This window comes from Phycodurus eques, chromosome 19, assembly GCF_024500275.1.
Source record: "Phycodurus eques isolate BA_2022a chromosome 19, UOR_Pequ_1.1, whole genome shotgun sequence".
NCBI lineage: Eukaryota > Metazoa > Chordata > Actinopteri > Syngnathiformes > Syngnathidae > Phycodurus > Phycodurus eques.
In genome coordinates this window covers 2,823,157-2,847,547 of record NC_084543.1, presented here as the reverse complement: position 1 = coordinate 2,847,547, position 24,391 = coordinate 2,823,157, and the positions used below count along the sequence as shown (strand labels likewise).

The following is a 24,391-nucleotide window of genomic DNA, read 5'->3' as shown; positions in this document are numbered from 1 at the left end:
AAGCGGCAGATGGTGGCGCACTCAACAAAGTTTGTATTTTGATAGTAAGTAAACCTGACTTTGTTTTTATGGTGTTTGTTGATGGTGTGTGCAGGGCAGGGGTGCATGCAACTAAATCTGGCTTTATTTGTACAAATCTTGTTACTTTTATTTTTGTGGAGGTTGGAGAAGGGATGGAGGAGGGTGCGCCACCTTTGACACTCAACGAAACCTGGCCTTGTTTTGATTTTTTCTCACAGTGTGTGAGGGGCAGGCAGTGGGTGCGCCATCTTTGACATCTGACAAAACCTGGCCTCGTTTTGAGTTTTTGGTATCTTTTTGTACTCTGTCTGGGTGTTGAAGGGGTTTGCGGTAGAAAAAGCGGAATTAGTGGGCAATTTGTGTTTCAATTGTCAAACCGGAAGGAGAGTCAGCCATTTCGTGCCGATGAACACGTAAAATGCCCGTAATAGAGCGTCAATTAATGCATCGGTGCCGCAGTCGTTCTAAACGCGTCCGCCCGCGTCTCGCATCGGACGTCACGGGACCGTGGAGGTGTAGCTGGTGTCGCAACGTCATCTGTCGCGTTTCCCGACCGCCATCAAGCACACGCCCACGGGGGCGCTCTTGGGCGTCGCCCACGCCGGCTGCTGGCACGACGAGCTGTCGGCGCGGTAGCCGTGGGCGCGCGCCTTGCACAGGCCGAAGCGCGCCGCCAGCAGGACGAAGTCGCGGCGGAAAGCGCGTGTGAAGAAGGCGTAGAGGAAGGGGTTGGCGCACGAGTTGATGGGGTAGAAGAGCACCAGGAGCAGCTTGGTGTCCGACACGGTGATGAGCGGTCGCTTGAGCGCCGCCGACACGGCGAAGAAGGAGATGGGCGCCATGCACAGGAAGTCGGTGAACACCAGCACGGCCATGCGCTGGGCCAGGCGGGCGTCGGCGCGGGCCGGCGCGCCCGACGGGTGGCGCACCGCCAGGTAGATGCTGAGGTAGCAGGCGCACACGCACGCGAACGCAACAATGTTGAGCAGAAGCAGCGACACCACGTACGCCTGAGACCACACCGACTCCACGTCCATCGGCAGGCAGATGCTCACCTGACCACGAGGACACTTGATTAGGGACACCCGCCAATGGGAAATCTCATCAAAGACAATTCATTCTGTTGTTACTAATATATATCAAAAGTACAGCGGCAACTAGAATTACGAGTTTAATTGATCTCGTGACCGAGCTCGGAACTCAGTTTACTTCTACGTCACATCGGTCTTTCCCATTCACACCTTGCTGTAGCTGCTGACGCCCAGCGCGGGCAATGTCGCGGCGAGGCAGGAGAAGATCCAGCCGGCCGTCATCACGGCCGCAGGCGTGCCTCAGCCGGAACTTGCGGTCCAGACGCAGCGCGTGCGTGATGGTGTGCCAGCGCTCCAGCGTGATGGCCGTCAGCGTGAACACAGACAGCTCGCTGGCGAACACCTAGCGTGCGCACGCACGCACACACACACTGCCATGAATCTCTTCCGGCCTCCCCAAAAACGCAACCATTTGTTTTTTGTATTGTGTGCGCTTTTTGAATATGAAAAATAGATGTAAAAATGAAGTAATACCACTTTTTCTATTCTGTCTCGAGTCCTCATTGAGACCACGAGTACTTTTGTTACACTAAATTTCAATGAACAAGACTTTTCTTTTTTTCTAATGCACATGATGTGTTGCTCCACTGTCTCTGTTCAAATATTCATTGCTTAAAACGAGATATGAGACCGCCACATAGATGCTATTCACTAGCCAAAGCTATGTGCTTGTTTTGTTTGACAGTAAACTTCAACTGGCAATCAACAGTTTGAAGACTTTCTTTTTTTTTTTAATGGTTCACTATCTGCCAAACCGCGAATCGTATCTCAAAGTCGAAGCAAAAAAAAAAAATCGGCCGAACGATGAAAAACGTGTCGCTCCAGTCTCAAGGCGGCGCTATAATTGTGACGTCACGGCGAGTACGTACGGTGAAGAAGCCGGCGGCCGCGCATCCCAGGCCCGTCTGCCAGTCGATGGCGTGGTTGTGGTAGCGTCCCCGGGTGAGCGCGTCCATGGCGGCGATGACCAGGAGGTACACGCCCATGCACAGGTCGGCGAACGCCAGGTGGCACATGAGGAAGCGCGGCACCGTCAGCTTGGACGCGCTGCCTGGACCGCGCACAGCGGCACGCGCGTCGCTCGTTAGGGGACACGCGAACAACAACAATGCTGCTCTTGACACCTTCAAGGAGCTCGTGCTCACAAACGCAAAGTTCGATAAGGATGAGTAGCTTGAAGTTAATTCATTAACGACACATTTCATTGGACAGTATAGCCGGTTTAATGTATGAACAGATCTATAACTAGACACATGTATTAGATGTGTAGATGATATACTGTATATACATGTACATAGAGTATGTATCTATGCAAGTGTGTATAGTGATATAGAGTGGGCGTTACCTAACAAGACGAGCAGCACGACCGCGTTGCCGAGCAGAGCCAGCACGGACACCACCCAGATGAGAGCCCGCAGCGGGGCGCCGCTCATGATGTCCTCGCAGGGGTTGAAGTCGTCCGGCGCCGGGCTGCAGGTGGGGTCGTAGTCCCCCGAGCAGTGGTCCCGGAAGAAGGCGGCCTCCTCGCGGGCCCCCGGCAGCGAGCACATCCGGTGCTTGGAACTAAAATTAACACTGGAACACGGTCTGGTCTGAAATAGCTTTCTTTGTTAGCAAAACATGAAAGGCCGCACAACTGGGAATTGTTCGGAAAAGTTAGGAATATAACTCAACAAACCAGAAGAGAAGCTTTGCTCTGTCTTAGCTTAGCTTGTCCAAAACAACAAACTCGTACATGTTACTTAGTGTTACATTTTTATTTCTTTATTATTATTATTATTTAAAAAAAAACACGACTTAAATTGTGGCGGAACAGTGCGCGACTGGTTAGAGTGTCTGCCGCAGTTCTGAGGACCGGGGTTCAATCCCCGGCCTCGCCTGTGTGGCGTTTGCATGTTCTCCCCGTGCCTACATGGCTTTTCTCCGGGCACTCCGGTTTCCTCCCACGTCCCAAAAACATGCATGGTAGGTTAATTGACAACTCTAAATTGCCCGTAGGTGTGAATGTGAGTGCGAATGGTTGTTTGTTTGTATCGCCCTGCGATTGGCTGGCGACCAGTCCAGGGTCTATCCCGCCTGCCGCCCGACGATAGCTGGGATAGGCTCCAGCATGCCCGCGACCCTAGTGAGGAGAAGCGGCTCAGATAATGGATGGATGGGTGGAGTTGTTTCATACGACCCAAATAAGGATAAGCGCTGTAGAAAATGGATGGATGGACATCTCATTACAAGGCGGAGCCAAAATATTAGGAACAGCCCTCATTGCGATCCAGCGTGTACAATCGTCCCTCGCGATACCGCGGTAAACTTATTGCGGGTTCAGTGCATCTGGGATTTTTTGATTGTACAGTGCGGTTACGCAACTGCATGTCTCTGGTAAAGTAAACATCATTAGCTAATTCAATACAGCCTACCACGGCCTTTTGGAACAAATTGTAATCCACAACAGGTGGTTTGGATAGGGCGGGAAGGAAACAGCTGCTGGTGCTCTTCCAATCGCTTTATTAAACAAAAGGTCACAAAATACTGTAATCAATTGCACATTCTTAGCACACTTGTCGGGAGCCTCCACTGACACCGTTACTGTATCACATAGCGGCTAATGCTATAGCCAGGAAATAGCTATCCGATAATACATCCTAATATGTTTACTTCGATGTCGCTAAACAGAACAGACCTGCCATTTAGAGGCATACACACAGTCAGTCCTAGTTACTATGGTGTCGAACCTGCACATGCATATACTGTATTGTTTGTTGGTGATGATACTGTATCTATGCAAGAAACTTTAAAATCAATATTTAATAGTAGCATAAATATTTGGTTCTTACTTCACACAGTTCGTCTATTGCACAAGGGTGGTCTGGCGATAAACGAGGGATTACGTAACCGGCACAGATGAGCACAGCGTACCTGTTTTTGTTTACGGGTCGGAAGACGCAGCAGTGCGACGGGTAGGTGACGCGAGCCTCGCGCAGCCTGGCGAAGGCTCGTCGAGGAGGAAGCTCCTTCAGGCCCAGCGCAGACTCGGCAATCAGACTGCGGAGGCCGCCCAAGATGGCGTCCGGAAGTGAGCTCAGCGCCGTTTGCGAGATGTCGCTAAGACGGAAGGGACACGGAGGAGGTATGAATCAGAACGAGATAAAGTGGTACCTTGACTTATGAGTGCCTCAATTTACAAGCTTTTCAAGTTACGAGGCGTCGCCTGGGTCGAGTTTTTGCTTTGTGTTGCGGGGCAAAAGGTAACTTACGGGTAAGCTTCAGACACTCCGCCACTAGTTGGCGACAGTGAACATTTGGCCACCATCAGTTCAGAGTTAAATTAATCAACACAAACAAACGGCCTTCACAATAGGCGCAATAATAGTATTAGCTAGCATACTGGAAAAAATAACACGCTAGCACAAACTGGCGTGACATCACAAATATGCGCATTAGCATGTCACAAAATGAAGTCATTGAACTCACATTTTGGCATTTACACGCAATAATAAATGTTAGGGGATACAGGCAAATTGTAACTGGAACTAAAGTAGACTACACAGACTATTATTAGTAGCTGGAGCAGGAGAGAAACAAAAAGATACGTTTGTTTTTTTGCCTCTTACATGGTGTGTTCAAGGTCTGCCAACAAAACAGGACATCTCATATGCCAAACGAAAAAAAACCCATCAATGAATTAAACCTAACAACAGCACGACAATACCACAAGATGGCGCCAAAGTAATACTTCAGGTGCGTTGCCCCGAGCACGAGATTTTCAGCGAATAAACGCAAATTTACGAATGGTGAACCGCAAATATTCAGGGTTCACTGTTGTATTATGTGCTCGCGTTTTTCCGTTTTTTTCGTGAACAAAAAATGCAGATATTCTTTTTTGCGTGCTGGAACGGATTAATACAATTTCCATTCTTTTCAATGCGAAACGTTGATTTAAGTTATGATCGTGGTCACAGAACAAATTCAACTCGTAAGTCAAGGTGCGACTTTATATTTTCTAAAATGTATATATGTTCACTCGGAAGAATCACGCTTACAGTAAGACCAACTCACTGGAACCCGCGAAGGCGTCGGGATGGATGTGACTAAGCTGCCGGTTGCCCTTCAGAGACCTTACGGTGTGAGAGCGAGAGAAATGCGATTATGATTCATTTCATATTTCCCAAAATGTACCATCGCTGTGACTCACAATCTGTGCATCTTTGTGTCGTTGAAGGCGTCTCTCGCCACCGTCTTGATGCCATTCCTGGTTAGCCGTCTGTCGTCGCCAACACGAGGCCCCCCCCCCCCCCCCCCCCCCCAAAAAAAAAAAAAAAAAAAAAGCACTTTTTTTTCATTTGTGTGGCACAATTGCGCTTATTATTTCAAGTATTAGAGCTCTTTTGCAGCGCCAACTAGTTGTATATGAATGCGATAATAATAATTGTCAATTAATTTAAATATTAAATTATTTAAATGATACAAAATCATCCCAGTGGGTTTATGCAGGTCACTTGAAGATATAATAATATCATAATTATTATAATACAGTACAATACATCTACAATAATAAATGTCAATAAATAATAAAAGAAGATTAGAAAAAAATCATAAATAAATAAAAAAAATCTGTTTTTGTACATTAGTGGTGTTGTGCAGGTGGCCAAATAAAAAATGAAATAATAATAATAGAAAAAAAAATTCGAAAAGAAAAAAAAGTAGATGTCTCACATGTCTCTGATGGTTTGCGTGCAGACGCCGTTGAAGGCGTTGGCGGGCACTTCCTGTATGCGGCTGTTGTCGTGCAGGTCGCTAGGCAACGCGCAAGGATGGAAATACACATTCAAACATAAAATGTATAAGTGTGTGTGTGCGTGTGCGTGCGTGTGTGTGTGCGTGCGCGCTTACAGCAGTAAGTAGTCAGCGGCCGAGTGCATCTTGGAGAAATCAGGGAATGCCGTGATTCCCGTGTGGGATATGATCCTGCAAAAGTACACTCTGCTCATTATGTGTAAAGCGGCTTTCTACCTATTACTTTGTCAAAATAGGCTTGTTACTTTTTCTGTAACGTTTTGTAATGTGCAAAAAACAAATAAATACATAGTGAAAATATATATATTTTTTTATCGTAATATGAAAAGCTCGCTAGCCAGCTAGCTAACCAACAAAATGGCCAGTTAGCACGTTTTTTTCCTGATCTATCTCGTGGGTCACTGCCCCACTTCGCCCCAATGCAAGTTGACTGTAACGTGTAGAGAAAGTTAGTGAAAATAAAATCCAGGGAGATTTGATTGTTGTCAGCTCCAAGAAGAATTTGTGATAATGTGTGTTGCATTCAAGTAAATGTACATACAAGTAAGGTTCATTTTTTCCCCTTGTCACCATGAGCTAATGTAGCATTTTTCCAAAATTTGTTTTGCAATGTTAGCAAAGCTAGAAAACACGTTTTTATCGCCTAAATCTCAAGCCGGGGCTCGCAACGCTACTCACAGGTGCTGTAGCTTGACGAGGTCCTTGAAGGCATCTTTGTGGATGTACGTCAGGTGCTTGGACTTGGTGATGGTCCTGGAAGACGCGGAACAGCGCAGCGAGATTCGCTAACTTCAAACAAAGTTATAAATATTTTTATGATGAATGTGATTCTTTTTCACGGCAGCGTTGGCAGCAGAACTCACAGCTCGCTGAGTTCAGGAAGATCCGAGAACGCGAACGCTCCAATTGACTCCAATGCGCTGTTTGCTGAGATGAAGCTGCAAGAAACAAACAAAAAAGTGTTTATTTTCATTTATTATCAGGTTGAAACTTGCCAGCTTTCCGTGATATCAACTTGTGTCATCTCCTTAAATTGTGACCATTTTTGGGGATTTTTTTCCCCGTTTGTTATATTTGAAAAATTCTTCACATTACAGTTTGCTGGCGTGATAGCAATGTGGGTCAGTGACCCACCAGATAAGCGCAGTGGTAGGAAAAAATACTAACTGGGCATTTTGTTGGTTAGCTAGCAGGCTAGCTAGTTAGCTGAATTACAATCAGCAATAAGAAAAATGAAAAAACAAAAATGCTAACTTGCCATTTTGTGGGTTAGCCAGCTAGCTAACTAGCTAGCTATTTAGTTAAGACAGATTATGAAAAAAACATCCTAGGCTATTTTCACGAGCCTTTTTACATGTTATAATTGGTTGACACTGGCAGTGACCCACCAGATAAAGCAATGGTAGGAAGAAAAAAAAAAAAGGCTAATTTGCCATTTTGTTGGTTTGCGAGCAGGCTCGCTAGCGGGTTAGTCAGAATATGAAAAGCTGGATTTACTTTCATTCACTTCCCTCCATTAGCATCTTCTTGCATGGGGCCAGGTGGGGCAGCGGTCAGGTTTTTTTGGTGCAATTTTATTTCGTCGCAGTCTGCTCGCTCCGGAGCTAAGTGGGGCATTTCCAGGTACGAACATCTTTTTAGCTGTTTGTTAGCACGCGCTTTACTGCCATCTACAGGACGGGAGCAGAACAGCATGTCGTTATTTATCGCGCCCGAGCCAGATGGACACGTCTGGCCTTGGCAGAGGTTGCGATAAGATCCAGAAAGTCTGCGGTCTACTACAACCACACAAAACTCTCTCACGTGACTTTATTCTCTACTTCCTGTTGAGACTGGGGCTCGGCAACCAATCTCTCCCACCCTTCAGAGTTCGTCACGTTCCGCAATGAAGACGAAACACGGCGGATAAAAGTCCAATTCCACAACAATGGCTCCCGTGCGCGGCGCTTACATGTCGGCCAGCCGAGGAAGGCGGGAGAAGGCCAAGCCGGCCACAGTCTTCAGGACGCCGTTGTCAACAATGTTCCTGCAGTTTGGTACAAATGATGAAAATTTAGTAGGATTTTCGACAAAAAACAAAACAACCCCCCCCCCCCCAAAAAAAACCCAAAACAATGCATAATAATAGAAACAAACCATAACTTGATCAAAGTTCTATATTTCTGTGGAGTATCTGGCAGCCATTTTAAGTGGATTTTTGTTTTTTCCCCACAGGATCATTCATTGCTGGCAATGTTTTGGCACGATTTCTGACAAAATGCTCATGAGAGATTCAAAGCATTTTCAGTGCACCCTTGCTGGCAAATTTCTGAAGACGTTCAGTATGATTTCCTACAAAATTGGTGCAATTGCTGGAAAGATTTTGCACAATTTTCTCATTATTTCTTACTATATTCTCAGGACTGATTAGTTGAATTTTATGTTCACCCTTACTGGGAAATTTTCACCATTTCCTACTACTTTCTAATGACTGATTCAAAGAATTTTCTGTGCATTAGTGTTGGTGATTCGTTTTTTTTTTAAATATTTGAAAGATTTTTTTTTTTTTTTTACAAATTGATTGCTTTAAAGCATGTTTTATGCACCACTGATTGCAATTTTTTTGCAAAAATGTTTACGATTTCCTACCAAATGCTTATAACTACTCTATAGCATTTACTGTGCACCATTGCTGACAAAATGTTTGCAAAATTTTGGTACGATTTCCTACTAAATTGTCAAGACTGATTTAAAGCATTTTCTGTGTGTCATTGCTGGCAAATTTCACCAAATGTTTGTGGCATTTCCTACTAAATTCTCATGATTGATTCTAGCAAGCTGTCATTCCCACTCACACTTTCCTGAGTTTCTGAAGGCCAGTGAACGCACCGCGACGGATCACTCGAATTTGGGTCCTCTGCGCCTCCCTGTTGACACACAAATGCACACTCTTGGATCACTGCTAGTGTCTTCGTGTGTGTGCGTGTGTGTTTTGGATGCAATCAGGGAGGTTTGTCCTTCACATTTTTTTTTTTGCACCAGATCACACCTGCACGCAGCTGCCTTGACCTTGGAGGGAACACACACATCGCAGCTGGGCAACTTGTGCCAAGTACGTACGTATAAATGTGTGTGTGCATTTCGTGATTATGGTCATGCATATACTGTAGATGTGCAATTTTTGATTTTTGTTGTCAAGACCACACCCCTTCTCAAATGTTTACTACCAGTATCCTAGTATAGGAAGTTTCTTCCAATCCCAAAACAAAGAGAGTCAAATGTGCAAAGAGACAACGTAAAATTGCTATTTGTATGTTTCCTAGACAAATGACTTTTTTTGTGTGATGCTACAGTGGGTTAGAATGTTTTCAATCTTATGCAAAAGAATTAGAACAAATATTACATCATTTGAAAAAAAAGCTCACATAAACAACGGCACGTAAAACAAATAAAAACATCATTACAAAAAAAAGGCTAACATAAACATGGTGTCAAATTAAAAACATGAAAATATTACTGCACAAAGAAAAAGCAAACCTTGAATGCTGTGTGTAAGTGAACATAAGGTCAAAATGATAAATGTTTAAATACCAGAATGAATAATTTTGCAGTGGCCTTAAGTTTTTCCACAGAAAAAGATCGATACAGAAAAATTCACAAAAAGAAAAACAAACCAAAAAAAACTTGTTCTTATTGTTTGTGTAGTTGTATTTTGTGTGTGTGTGTGTTACTCACAGGCATTGCGTGTCCGATGAAATATTGGTGGGAATGTCGGTGTCCGATGCGCAGACGTAATGACACAAGCCCACAGCTCGTTGGGACCAAGACGTCGTCTGGACCTCCACAGTGATGACCGCCACCGCCACAGCCACCGCCACCATCATCTTCATCTTCATCTTCCTGAAGGTCATCATACTCCAATTGTCGCCGAGTTTCTTTTTTTCTCTCGTCACTCTAACGCAGCGTGGACATCTTACACAAACACTCCAAGTTGAGAATGAAGTGGAATGAGAATCACTAGCTTTGTTTGTGGGCGGGTTCTTTCTCGAACGCCCCCACCCCGTTTTCATGAAAAACTGATAAAACATGTTTTAAATACTTCAAACTTGTAGTTTTATCGTGGACATATTTTAAATAATAGTAACTATGGTCTGAAGTTGTGTCTCTCAACATACGCGCAAAGCTGTTACACCAAAACCTTTTTAGCCATCGAGAGGAAGAGAAAAGAAATTGTGAGTAACATGACTCAGCAGAAATGACATCGTCACGCTAATTGAACTGAAGTCCATTTTAGGGTTATTTTTGCCATTTCCAGCAACAACAAAAACATAACTTATGCCTAGACATTTTGTCCAATCGCTACCAAATTTAAACCACGTATACTCGACAGACGGGTGACGTGAAATTACCGTTTCAGTTTTGGCTATTCTGTGTGTTCAAGGCAGCAACATTTCCCAACTCCCTTTAAAGCAGGAAACTCTATTAACACAACCACACGATTCAAATAAAGATCGTTTGGCTCACGATTCAAATAAAGATCGTTTGGCTTTGGAGGAGGTCCACGCGCTATTGATTGACAAGCTAGCTTTGCTTCACTTTCATGCTACACTGTGCGGGGGGGCAGGACAATTTCCTGGCCATTTGTGTCTCATTTGTAGCAATAAAGTCGACAATAAAAAAAAAAAAAAAGGACGGCGTGTTGAGTCTGATGCGAGCTTTGATTGCGGCTGACAAAATATTCTGTTTGCCCGCGAGGACGACCTCAGCGCTCACATGCACACAAAAAAAAGGCGATTAAAATGTAAGAGGTGCTCTCCACAAAAAAAAAAAAAAAAAAGAAGACTTATAAAGAGGAGATCATACAAAAGGAGATGTGCTGCAGTGTGTGCGTGCGTGCGTGACGACATGAGCTTCTTGATTCAAATGTTGCAGAGACTCGGGAATCTGTGCAAGGGAGGAAAGTGTGAGTAAAAAGATTCACAGGTTCCATATTAACATGTAACATGAAACATGTGGAAAACGTGATACTGTGTGCATCCGGAAAGTACTGACTGCGCTTCACTTTTTTAAAATGTGACTGTTTTCCAGATGGGGAAGGGGCCAAACTGTCAAATTTGACGTTTCTATAATTGCGACATGATAGTAGTGGATTTCGTCCTGTACAATATACATGGCCTGCCGCTGTCATTTATTATTATTATTATATTTTGTCATCGTAGCTTCTCCACCTCGACCCACACACACGCACACACACAGCGGCCGGCTCACTTGGGTAATATTTTATTTACTCATTAATCTTCAAAACTATTTTTTTTCCCCATAATAAATTTCCACTTTTTATGTTCATCAAAGAACCGTAACAATAAAAATCAACGCAAAATACTGTAGAAAAAGTGTACACATGTAGAAAATCATAGCATGGTCGAAGATGACCAAGAGAGATGAAGAGAAGCCTTACGGAGAATATGAAGCAGGGGGGGAAAAAAAAAAAAAAAAGATAAGGACGACGGGTCGGACAGTGGGGTGGTCTTGCACTCGCACACGCGCGCACTTGCTTTTCGTCGCGTTCTGCCGGCATGCGTCGCGTGGAAGAACTGGAGAACTCGCGTTATGGCACCGATATACGAGTGGATACGAAGTCGTACCTTGACTTACAAGTGACGCAACTTGCCAGTTTTCCGCTCTTGTCGATTTTTCGCTTCGTGTTATTTGGCAGAGTCGGTGACGACGAGCTTCTTGTCTGCGGTGCGTCAAATTCACGAGACACATTTTCACCCGGCGTTAACGAGGCCGCTCAGCATTTTAACAAGCCACAAATTTGGTTTGTTTTTTTCTCTCTTTAGTTCTGCTGCGTGAACATTTTCCCGATCAAAATATATTCGTCAACAGGGTTGCTGACATACATTTTTCCCCACCAGTGGCTAGCGGGAGTGGCGGTGCTACCCGCCACTGTTGAACTTCACGAACAAGGACTTATTTTGTTGTCACTATTTTCCAGGACTTCTGATTTCAAATTCAATTTGCTGCTAAAATACATCAGAATAATATTAAAATACATATTTATCTCTAATGTAATTTATGTATGTAAGCTATTTTTCATGGCAAAAAAACCCCCCCAAAAAACGCTATAACATTTTTTGGGGGGGATTGGAACGAATTAATGGCATTTCCATTCATTTCAATGGGGAAAGATGACTTGAGATACACATGATTATACTCGTAGGTCAAGGTACAACTGTATATCGCGTTGGGGGGCACAAAAAAAGACAAAAAGGAGGCGAGAGCCAATGGCGTCAACCCAAGTTTTCCCCACAGGCTCCGTGGTGGACATTTTGTCTCTTGGAATCTAAGATGGCGGAGGGCGTCTCCGCATGTCTGCGGTACAAATCCAGAATTTCACGTGCAATGACAAACCACTCCCCAGAGAGTCAGTACTTCTTCCTCATCGTTGTCGTCTTTTGGAGAAAGTGCAGGTCCTCGCGTGTTGAGTGTGTAGGTAGCATGTGACGTCTGCCAGGGCTCAAATGTCCCCCACTTTTCCCGTCAAAAACTAATCATCCGCCGGCTTTGGCGGCCGCACCCTGATTCCCCGTCCTGGCGCTCGTGTGCTTCTTCCTTTTCTTGTTGCTGTCGTTGGGAAGATACTCGAAAGGGCTCGGATCATCTTGCTGCTTTTGATTTTTTTGTTTTTGGTGCTCCCGCTACACACCGTCTCTCACTCACTCACACACACACACACACTTTTTTTCCGTATGTGCTTCATGTCCGCAAAGGAATAAAAATGTCAGTCGTCAACGTGATGTTTGGAATACGATGTGTGTGGAACATCAAAGGATGGCTGCGCTGAGGGCGCTCGGTCCGATATTTACTGCAATACTGCCATGGTGCGAAGCGAAAACGGGTACACACATATTGATAATCGGGCCAATTCCGCTCACTTGTGATCAAAGTCATCAGAGGCCAGATTATCAGGTGTCTCTGAAAGATTATCTTGAAAAATTATCCTGTGGTGTGTTAAGAGGGAATTTTCCTCCTTGATCTGCTTGGAAAATCGTAAATGTTCAATATTTATAATCACAAATTCTTGAGTTAGGTGGGCTACATACACACACAGCATTTTCCATCCTTTGCAATCAGAATCAGCAAAGGCCCGATTACCAGATGTCTCTGAAAGATGATACTGAGCGATTATCCTGTGGTGCGTGGTGTGTTAAGAAGGATTTTTTTCCCCCTCAATGATCTGCTTGGAAAATCGTAATTGTTAAACGTGTTCAATAGTAATAATCACTAAACCTTACATGTGTGTGGTCGACAGCGCAATCTCGTAAGGCTGGCTACACCAATCTGACAATCGAGCCAGAGCTGAGCACCTTTCCCTCCCTTGCTGATAAAAAGTCTGCCAAGGCCGGATTCCCAGATGTTTCTGAAAGATGATCCTGAGCGATTATCCTGTGGTGTGTGTCATGAGTGATTATTTTCCCCCTCCCTGATCTGCTCTGAAAACAGTCACGGCCCACTATTGAAAATGTAAAATGTGTTCAATATTTACAATCACAAATCTTTATGTGTGTGGTCAACACCAAAAACGACAGCCAATCAGCAAGCAGATAGAGGAGCAACTGGTAGTGTTTGTATAACATCTCACTAAAGTCCTTTGCCAGTTTGCAACCGTAATGTTGTTAGCAGATAAGCTAACAGTTCGTCTCGCTTCTTCTGTTTCTTCTTGTACTCGTCCTTGCTCAGTGGCACCATGCTGCCTCTACAGGCCAGCCTTGGTAGTACAACGTTTGTGCTGTACTGCACGTGCCGATTTCGTTTCACGTCGCCCTCGTTTTGCGTTGAAGGATTGTACAAGTCGCAGCACGGTGGGGGCTAGTGGTTAGTATGCCATCCTCACAGGCCACAGGTTCTGGGTTTGAATCTGGAGTTGGCTTCACTGAAGATTCGATATCGACCGTAGCCGTCAATTGTTTGCCTAAATGTGTCCTGGCTGTGATTGGCTGGCGACCAGTATTCAAAGTCAGCGGGGATAGGCTCCAGCACACCTGCGACCCTTAATGACAACAAGCGCGATAGAAACCGGATGGCCGGAGGGATTGTAAAATCCCAAAAGTGGACGACTGACATTTTTAAGCGCCGAATCCCCGACTTGTCGCTGGTGGGCGTGGCCTGCCGCTTTCATGCGTTTATCTCCACGGTGCGTCAGAAAAGGAGCCTTGTACTGAGGCTCTGCTCGTTTTGTACATTTTGTCCCTTTAAAGCAGTCCGTGTTTGTGTTTCTGCTTGAATGTGTGTACTGTTGTGTAAACATGTCCGTGTGTGTGTGTTTCTTGTTGGGGAGAATATACCTATTTATGTACACTGAGCCTTCAGTTTTTTTGGGAATATATATATATATATATATATACATATATATATATATATATACGTAAAGGTTAGACGTAGTACTCCTTGTCCTTGTTCTTCTTGTTCTTGGAGAGCTTGGTGATGCCCAGCGGCTTGTCCTTGGCGCTGCCGTTGGGCTGCGTGGCAGAGTTGCTGATGTAGTTGCGGCTTTCATCCACGTGGTACGAGCCCTCGTCGCGGTTGCGGTACTTGTACATGGCGTAGAGCAGGATGAGGATGCACAGGGCCGCCGCCGCCACGATGCCCACCACCATGCCCGTGGTGCTGCTGCTCTCGCGCACCACCTCCGACGGGCCTGGGAACACTTTCACCTCGGGCAAGGGGGGACGTGCTGGGGGGGGGGGGGAAATGAATAGAAATATTACAATTTCAAACACAGGATATAAAACTAAGAGAAGCACACATGTATTTAAAACAACATAAATTTGCCTTAACGTCCGTTAGCTTAATGCTAACATTTAATGGAAAACGCTATAGACTGGTTAACGGATGCCATCTACGTGGCGGTGTTATAACGCTTTAAGCAACAAACATTTGAAGACAAATATTGAATCAAGTCATGGACAGACAACATAACAATCACTGGTATATATTCTTTATCCTCTGAAAAAAAAGGACCAAAGCTACTGTCGCTTTATGAGTCGCTTATAGTAGCTGTGAAACTCTTCTCTGTTTGTGTCTGTATGACTGTTACACTGCCCCCAGTGGCCAAGTCACGCAAAGCAGAAGGAGCCGCAATGAATTCATCGTAATGCAAAAACTGTGTAATTCTTAACATTGTATTTCATTACGTCATTACTATAGTTTCTTTTTATAAAGTACAATAGTATGGAGTGCTATTTCCCTTCTTAAAAAACACACTGAAAAAAAATCTTTATTTTTCTGGAGCCCGGAACGGATTAATGGCGTTTTCATTCATTTCAATGGGGAAAGATGATTTGAGATAAGAATGAATTCAATTTGAATCTCAAGGCACGAGTATATTTTCTATCATTTTCTTGTGACTACACTGTTGTTTTTTCTGTATTAAATAAATCTACTCGACAAGCTTTCTGCCCAATTGCTCAATATAGTCTCAGTTCTCTGTAGATTTCAGCTTTACAGATGCCACTCTGCTGATCAGGCTGCTGTGTGTTGTGGGAACGTCTCCCACGACACACGGCGGCTTAGGATAGCTTGGAAAATGTATTTTTTTTGTAGTAAGTGATTAAAAGAGGTGTCTATTTGAGGGGTGGCATGTAATTTGGGCAAAGGTCAGCTTTACAGATGCCACGTCTCCACGGCAAGGCGACGCGAGGCGCCGATTCGAGGTAATAAGTTATCCGGCATGACCGCAGCACGGCTACAAAACGTGTCTGTGCTGCGTGCCAGCGCATAAGACGCGAGATCATTTGCACGCAAAGCTGAAAACGGCAGCAGAGAAAAGAGGAGAAAGAAGAAAAAGGGAGGAGCGGGAAAGCATAAACGAGGGGGAAGGACGAGAGGAAGCGAGGAGTGTGGGCGGCCGATGCGTTAGGTAACTTCAATGTGCAGGGGGGCGTTTGGGTGGGGTGGGGGGGCTCACCTGAGCTGGGATCGCACGGGTCGATGTCTTCGTCGTCACTCGGACACTCCGCCGACGCCACCAGGATGTCGTCCGCCGACTGCCAAGAGAAGGTCAGCATTAGCGGCGGCGTTTGTTACGTGCGGCCGCACGCGAACCACTCACTGGCTGCTGCTAAGACCCCCCCCGGGGGGGGGGCAAGGCAGGGGAGGGGGCTTATTATCACTCTCATCATCAAAAAACAAACGCTCTTTCCACGGCTGATCAAAAAAAAACATCAGCGAGGTGTGCGTGTAGTCGACTTGGCGAAGCAGTACAAGGGAAGATTTCGACGATAGCCGCTGGAGTGGATAAACGTTAAAATAGGCAAGAGCATTAAAATAATTTCAAAACTGCGGACCTCTGTCCATGCAAAGACGGAGAAGCTGCTGAAAGCGTGTTAAAAAAGGCAAAAAAAAAAAAAGTTTTCAGCCGGAATGGCAAATGCTTGCGCATCTGTAAAATGTTCACTTTTTAGGAAACCAAGAAAAAGCGGCAAGTTGTTGTTGTTGAGCCGTCAACATTACATCACCGAAGGGCGCAAGCCATTTTCAACACCTCACATTGCGCAATAGTTTGTAAAAATAACAGACCAGCGTGAGGAGCAACAGTACAAAAACCACATCACAAAAATGTTGGTGTTGTATAATATACTGCATATATGTGTCAATAAAGGTTGGCTAAAAAAGACTGTTTTTTGCCAATGTCTTTATGTCTCAGCGTTCTTTGTGTTCTCTGTCTGTTGTCGTACTCGAGCGGCTCCAACTACCGCAGACAAATTCCTTGTGTGATTTTTGGACATACTCTGCAAATAAAGATGATTCTGATTCTGATTCTAAAAGTGCACTGGTGTACACAAGTGGCTCGCGGCCTGTTTGCTTTGTGTCTCGAATAACAAACGACGGCCGTGGCCCACTTTGAACGCCGGACGCCTCGAACGCGCATCGATCCGGCCTCTGTCTCCGCCCCGACGCCGCCCGCCCCCCCGGCCCGTCCCTGCCTGCTCGTGTTACCATGGCGACGCCAACTTCGGGCTGCTCCCAAAAATGACGGAATACAAATAAAGGACGGCGGGCGTGGTAGTTGAGGTTTAAATTAGCGAGGAGGGGATGCGGTGCTAAACATGCCCGACATATTCAGAAGCGTGAGAGATGTGTGTGTGTGCGTGTGCGTGCCAGGGCTAAATTAAAATTGGATTGTGATGCATTGCAGTCGATATTGGCCGAGATAAAAGCGTACGAAGGGAACGAGTGGCACGGCCGAACAATAGAGGGGCTTTGATAACATGCTTCTCTTATTCTTCGTCTTCAAAAAAACTGCCTTGAAAAACGCGTTGCACACAAATGAAGCCGAAACACACGCCATTACTTGTGTAAAGTGCATTTCCACGCTACTAAGTTGCCGTTTTTCCTCTCTCTCGATGACCGCGTCCTCAAGCGCTTTAATGCAGACGCTTTCCATTTCGGCAGCTTTGACGTTTTGCCATTTCGAAGCGGAAGAAGGAATTCCAATCAATATTTAACCTGAATTCGTTTTTTAAATACCATTTCACATCTTAATCAAGAAATAATTATGTGCTTAATATTAGTTTTAATTTTTTTTTTTTTTTGGAAAACATAAAACATTTGTAATATGTTTTAAATAGTTGAGCATTAAAAACACCATTTAGGTTGAAAAGCTTTTAAATACTGCTGAAATAAGTATTACAGAAATGTAATAAAAAAGTATTTGGGTAAAGTTAAGTCAAATTTAGGGTGCGATGAACCATACATTGGCGGCCGTTCTAATACATTTGTTAAGCACCGTTGATTTCATGCTGGGTAAAAAGTCAATTTAATAGCTTTCCATGGAGTTCATATTGGCAATTATCATTTTTACAACATCATAATAATGACTTACGAATTCGAAACTCTGCCGACACGCTTACTTTCAGGGCAAAGGATTTCCAAAATTGCGACCAAAGTAACTCTGGACCTTTTTGGCGATTTTGACCATTTTGAATTTCCTGCAAATAAAAGCTCGAAATGACAATACACGTATTTGGAATTTAGGAGTTATGCTGTCCGCACTTTATAGAATGAAACAGAAATTTACGCAAACATATACCTACGTATGAAGAAGCTAATCATTTTGTAGTGGTCGCTTCATTTTTGTTCATAACCTCAAAACCCCCCTATAACATTCAACGCTTTGAGGAGGAGCATAGCAATACAAAAAGGATAAAGCATCAAAACAAATTCAATCAAATGAAGCCGAAAGTCAACCAAACGTCATTTCCGGTGCGTGACTTTCGAAACGACGGCAATTTTCCGCACTTCCGACGTTTGAGCCGTGTGGCCGCCTTCTGGCGCTTACATAAGATTATTACGAAAAAGCAACTTGACGAAGCGCTGTGGCCTGGAAGAAATACTATTTGCTTGCGTTTCCAATCACTTCTGCCCACTGAGTGTGAAAACATGGGCGAGTGGGGCCTCTTCCAAGCAGCTGATCGCCACCCAATTGGCGAGCGGCGGAAACGGGATCGCCTTCGAAGTTGATCATTGATGCGGACGTCCGCAATCTAAATGCCAACACGGATTCTAGAAAAATACATGTATTTTTTTTGTGCTTCGAATGGGTTATATTTCTGTGCCTGCGAGTCTGGTGACCTGTCCCGGCCCTCTCTGAGCCCCGCCCCCTTTAAAAAGCGAAAAAAAAAAAAATTGTGATTCGAAGCGATCTCATCAAGAGCCAAGACAAACAAACCCAGGCAGAAACAAACATTTGAACAGTAGACTATCCATCCATCCATTTTCTGAGCCGCTTCTCCTCACGCGGGTCGCGGGCGTGCTGGAGCCCATCCCAGCTGTCATCGGGCAGGAGGCGGGGTACACCCTGAACTGGTTGCCAGCCAATCGCAGGGCATATACAAACAAACAACCATTCGCACTCACAGTCACACCTACGGGCAATTTTGAGTCACCAAATTAATGCATGTTTTTTGGGATGTAGGGGGAAACCGGAGTGCCCGGAGAAAACCCATACAGGCACGGGGACAACATGCAAACTCCACACAGGCGGGGCCGGGGATTGAACCCGGGTCCACAGAACTGTGAGGCTGACGCTCTAACCAGTCGTCCACCGTGCCGCCAACGGTAGACTAAAAGGATGAAATATATAGGGCAGCTTTTTTTTTTTTTTTTTTTTAAAGCAAAGTGAACCATCAACCTGTCAGCTAACCATTGACTGCCACAACAAACAGATAATAAACCGAAAATTTACCAAGGCAACCAAATATCCACCCTCCATATTTCGCCACGCGTAAAAGTTTGAGAAAAAACGAGATCTCTACCTGAGCAGCCGAACAGTGCCAGCGGCCATCCGAGCCTCCCTGACTGCCGAGTTCACACATGGTCGCTCCACTTTTTGTTTTGCTTTTTCCAGGAGATTTGTCACCACAGGAAGTCACGCTGCCGGCTGCATCGCTCCCGCGGACGTGCAGCAGCAGCAGCAGCAGGAGGACGAGGATAAACACGGGCGTGAAGAAAAGGAGCGCCGCCGACGCCAGGAGGAGAGCAAAGAAACGAGCTCTACTACCGCAGATGGTGAGATAGCAGCACGCAGCCAATCGCGGGGCTCGATTTTGCAGAGGGAGGAGGGTGGGGTGCAGGAGGACAACGAGGAGGAGGAGGAGGACGAAGAGCAGGGTGATGTATGCAAAAAAATACAACAACAACAATGTGGAAAAGTGAAAAGTAAGCAAGGCTGAAAAGAAACTCCGGAAGATGGTTGAGAGCACAGGAAAAAAAAAAAAAAGGTTAAAAAAAAGAAAAGGGGTGCTGGTTCGATCAGCTGACACCCAACAGCTAATTAGACGCGGCGCTCACGTTCTGTCAATATCGACACACGGGCGTCAAATATTGTGGAAGAGAGCGGGGAAAAAAGAAAAGACGGAAGCAAAGATGGTGGGAGGGGAAAAAAGGGGAAGTCGAGATCAGCTGATCCCCGAAAGCCAATCACACGCCGCCCTGGGACCTGAGCTGCAGACTACAAGAACAACCCACCATAGCTGGAAACCCACAATATAGCGCAACCGTGTAATACGACTTAAAAAAAAAAAAAAGTTGATGAAACACTTTTTAAAATGCATTGTAAACATATTTTCGAAATACAACAACAACAACAAAAAAAACAAGACAAATTGGAAGCATACATATTGTAGTGTCTGTGCCTTTAAGAGGCGGGGCCTGGTGGGTCGGCGCGTGACGTTGCCGATTCTGCGTGGGAATGTCTTGGCGTCAGCTGTGGTCAACAGCAGCTTCGGTGTGAGTGTGACCCTGGAAAAGCGAATCGGCGCCTGTGGTGCGCCTTTCCTACAAATGTATTTTTGTTTTGTAGTACACAAAGTATACTGTAAAAAAACAAAAACATTTGTCTAAAAAAGGTGATATAGTGGGGAACATTGTATGTTGAACTGATACATCTCGCCAGTTCTAACTTCTTTGTATGTGTGGGAGGAGCTAAGTTTAGCCCGGGTTGTAAACTGAAGTTATGGAGAGCCTTTGACGCAGGTTAAGTTTTTGCTCTGCTGAAAGGCTAACAAAAAAGCTCAAGCTAATAACACTTTGTGAATCACTGTTTTTATACAATACAATGCTATTTTTCTTCATTAAAAATGTAATAAAAATGTGGTGTTGGGAGGGGGTGGCGTTCATCTGAACGGCGTTTCAATTCATTTCAACGAGGAAAATTGATTTCATATTCCGGTAAATTCTGCGATTGGCTGGCGACCGGTTCAGGGTGAACCCCGCCTCTCGCCCAAAGAGGGCTGGGATAGGCTCCAGCACGCCCGCGACCCGCCTGAGGATAAAAGCGGTACAGAAGATGGATGGATGGATGCCAGTAAATTCAGTTGGAAGCTTGAAACGAATTCATTCAAGTCGCAATTTTCAGGTCCGGCTAACTGCGAAATATCGCTGGAATGCGCAGCAAACGGGCGCGTGACTGCATGTGAGCCTCCGGCATCAACACTCCAACCGGCGCTCCCTCTCCCTCTTCTTCTACTCTTTCTCGCCTGCCATGCATTATTAATACGCTTTCTTTTCTGCCTCACATCATGCCAGATTTGAACCCCCCAAAAAAATCCTCTGTTAACACAACAACCTTTATATGCAGATGGCTCTCACTGTGATGCAAGGATGTTGCAATTGTGTTCGCTCCACCTGTGTGTGTGTGTGCGTGTGTTGCCAGGCAACAAGCGGCAGGAGCTGCTTAAAGTAGACAAACGCGCAAGTTTTTTATTTATTTTTTTGGGGTGAAAGCGATTCGGGGCGAACACGCCGCAGTACGGCGAGCGTCTGACCCAGTTCTCATGACAGCCGCCCGCCGAGCGGGCCCGCATTTAGCGCCGATGTCGGCGGGGGGAGCGCCGGGATGAAAACCCGGCACGGCGAGGCGGGGATTGATGGCTGACGGCGCCGGCATCCGTCTCGTTCCGCCATCCATTATTGATGCCCGAGGCCGAGCTCGGCGTTCTATTATTTACGGGAGAAAAAAAGCAGGCGGTGGGTACACAGAGGAGCGATTCCACCGGGGGAGGGAGCAGGTAGCGGGGGGCTCGCTATCGCCATGGCAACTTACAGAGAAACTCATTCAGCGCAACAGTAAGACATTATCAGACGAAGCCGCAAACGGCTCGACAGCAGCAGCACATGAGACGTTGACGTGCGTTTGTTGCGGAATTCACGATGGCATATGAGAGCAACGCTTGTCACGGGCCAAAAATATTCTTGTCACAATTTGTCGCTCATTAAATTATCAGCTACAGATCTTTTCAAAATGAATTCATAGTCTGTCTAAATGGATGAACAAATGTTTCAGAGGAAAAGCAGTGTATTTTTTGTGTGGCACAAACCGAAATTTTCCTCAATATGTTTGATCATTTTGATGCTGTTTCACTGTTACAAGATTGCAGGCGCCTGTTTGTGCAGGAACCTGCAGCAAATGTGGCGGGAACAGACAGAAAATAGTGTCCAGTTGGAACTCGCCTTTCATGCACCAGTGGACCACGCACACACAATTTTTAACAATAAACATTGCATATCATATTGGAACGAGATTACAGGTTTTTCATAACTTCTAGGTACCCGTAAACGTCTATACAATGTGAAAAATTCTGGTAATTTCCCTCGTACCTATGTGTAATATGCATGCTTGATTTTTAAATGAAAGTTTAAGCACAAAAAGAAAAAAAAGCATATTACACACAAGAAATTCCAGTATTTATCCTGCTCATCTAAAAAAAAAAAAAAAAAGATATACCGTAATTTCTCGTGTATAACGCACATCCCCCCACCCCACAAAAAATGTCACTGGTGCACATTATACATAGGTATAGGGGAAAATAAAAAAAAAGAAAGCTTTCCCATTTTATTAATGTATGCCGCCATCTAGAGGTTATAAAAAAGCTGTACACTTTCATTCCAATATACCACCGCCTACCTAGAGGTTACTGAGAAAGTTGTACACTTTCATTCTAATATGCCATCTAGAGGTTATGAAAAATGTGTAGCCTACACTTTCTTTGCAATATGACAGGGGTATGTATGACTGCATATATGTACAGTTGCGCTCATAAGTTTATATACCTTGGCAGAATTTGTGAAATATTTATTTCTTATTTTTAGTTTTTTTAAATACGACTGATGACTGAACAACAACCATCATTAATTTCTTCACGGTTATGTTTTTTTGATGATAATGCTTTTCATAAATGCTGGACTGTTTTTTGAATTTGAATCCCATTAAAATAAAATGAAATGTGTTTCGCCTGCTCCTTCATGTTTTCTTTAAAGAATTGTACCCATCTTCCAAATTCTGCCTGGGTAATCAAACATATGAGCACAACTTGTGTTTTCTCATTTACTAAATAAAAGTGGGGCTGTGAATTTCAAAATAAGAGATAAAATAAAAAAATAAAAAGTATGACATGTAGAAATAAAGTGCTTCACTTCAGATTCGTTCTCTGACCTGCTGCGTGGCTCCTTGCTTCCTGTTGCTGGCGGTGGTGGCGGTCACGTCTCCGCCGGCGGGCGACGAGTCGGAGCGGTTGACCCCGCCGGCGGCGGCGGCGCTGGACTGCGGCGTGATGGAGGAGGACGGCATGTCGCCCACCAGCCGGGCGCTGCCCTCCACGCGGATGTGCGGGTGGCCCTCGGCCGCCATGTTGAGGATGCGCAGGCCGTTGTAGTACAAGCCCGACAGCTGGCCCTGGAACATTCCGGCGCGTCGCTCGCCGCCGCCCACGCGCACCGTCGTCTGGCTGTTGAAGATGGTCAGCTGCCGACCTACCCGTTCGCACACGCGCGCAGAAAGACGCAGGCACGCCGGGATGGAAAGCGGACACACACGCAAACACACAGTCACGCACACACAGGGAAAACAAGTTTGAGTGTTACACAATCCGGCACCCGGCGAGCCGTGGTGAGACGATGGGAAAAGTGAAGCATGTCGGAGGGAAGCCGTGGACGAGAGAGGGAGAAGAGCCGAGAGGAAGAGGAGGACGTGGAGAGGTTGGAGACGAAGATGAGGGGCCGCCGAAGGAGACGGATGGTTGCCATGGAGATGGGCCGACAGACAGACGGATGGGAGAGATGTGGAGGACAGCCCTGAGAAGCATGCACAACATCGTCAAGTGCTGTTAAAGGGACTAGAGGCTACTTGCATTGCGACGAAGAAACTAAAAGCTTCTTTACATTTCATGAGCTTACACAATTGTCACATGGCAAGAAGAAAACATTAAAGTACATTATTTACCTTGCTTGGTAAAAGCAGCTTTTATCAGGTTTATCAGCATTTAAATCTCTCTGTCGTCCCTTTAACCTGATATTATCAGATACACACTAACAACAGGCACTACAGTTATTACACAGGTATTACACACTACTTCTGCCCAACTTTTAAAGACTTAATTATGGATTTAGAATTTTAGAATGTTAGTTGATGGTGCACAATATATGTATAGATATAGATATATATATATATGTATACTCATATTGAATTGATTTAAAGCTTTTAAGGAATTTTAATCAGGGTTTTTACCTTTGTCGAGTAGCCAATCGTCAACTACTCGACCGAGCCGATAGGGGATTCGCTGTCTGGCGATGGCCAGGCGCTCGTTATCAATGTTGCCTTTAATTTAGAGATGAGAACACAGTAGTAATTACGCACATTCCAAAAACGTGGCACAGGAGCTGGATACAAAAAGAAGAGCAATGAAAAGAAAGTAAGGGTCCGCTCACGGTTGGCGTGCGGTCAAAAGAGGTTTTTGGCGTGCTGGCTGCGGGACGGGAGCAGTGGGAGGAGCACGGACATCAAACGTGCGGGGCGGAGACCGCGCCTTGTGCGGGCGGGCGGGCCCGCGTCAGTGCGGCCGCCATATTGGATGTGTCGGATCGAACTAGGGCAAACCAAGTGCGCCTCGTTCACTCCTTCACGTACAATAAAATGTTTGGGAAACAGGCGATTACAAATGTTTACTCCC

At 45.2% G+C, this 24,391-nt stretch overlaps 2 protein-coding genes across 21 annotated transcripts in view; both read right to left on the bottom strand.

The window, feature by feature from the left end:
• Nucleotides 1–466: 466 nt before the first annotated feature.
• Nucleotides 467–11,052, bottom strand: fshr (follicle stimulating hormone receptor). Its single transcript, XM_061706750.1, is given in 15 exon segments — nucleotides 467–1,076; nucleotides 1,263–1,343; nucleotides 1,345–1,455; nucleotides 1,982–2,163; nucleotides 2,458–2,687; nucleotides 4,026–4,211; nucleotides 5,150–5,224; nucleotides 5,302–5,370; nucleotides 5,823–5,903; nucleotides 6,000–6,074; nucleotides 6,582–6,656; nucleotides 6,767–6,841; nucleotides 7,855–7,929; nucleotides 8,738–8,809; nucleotides 9,618–11,052. Coding segments are annotated over 15 exon segments (2,262 nt in total). The 5' UTR covers nucleotides 9,971–11,052; the 3' UTR covers nucleotides 467–554.
• A 94-nt stretch (nucleotides 11,053–11,146) lies between these two features.
• nrxn1a (neurexin 1a) overlaps nucleotides 11,147–24,391 on the bottom strand; it is a 92,671-nt gene continuing 79,426 nt past the window's right edge. For 8 of the 20 annotated variants that reach the window (XM_061706723.1, XM_061706721.1, XM_061706726.1 and 5 more), the window contains 4 exons: nucleotides 23,950–24,039; nucleotides 22,879–23,516; nucleotides 15,853–15,931; nucleotides 11,147–14,619 (listed from right to left, as the gene is read on the bottom strand). In XM_061706723.1, coding sequence (XP_061562707.1) covers nucleotides 14,318–14,619; nucleotides 15,853–15,931; nucleotides 22,879–23,516; nucleotides 23,950–24,039 — 1,109 coding nt within the window. In that variant the 3' untranslated portion in view covers nucleotides 11,147–14,317. The remainder of the gene's footprint in view (nucleotides 14,620–15,852; nucleotides 15,932–22,878; nucleotides 23,517–23,949; nucleotides 24,040–24,391) is intronic. The other 12 variants (XM_061706736.1, XM_061706737.1, XM_061706739.1 and 9 more) reach the window with 3 other exon arrangements.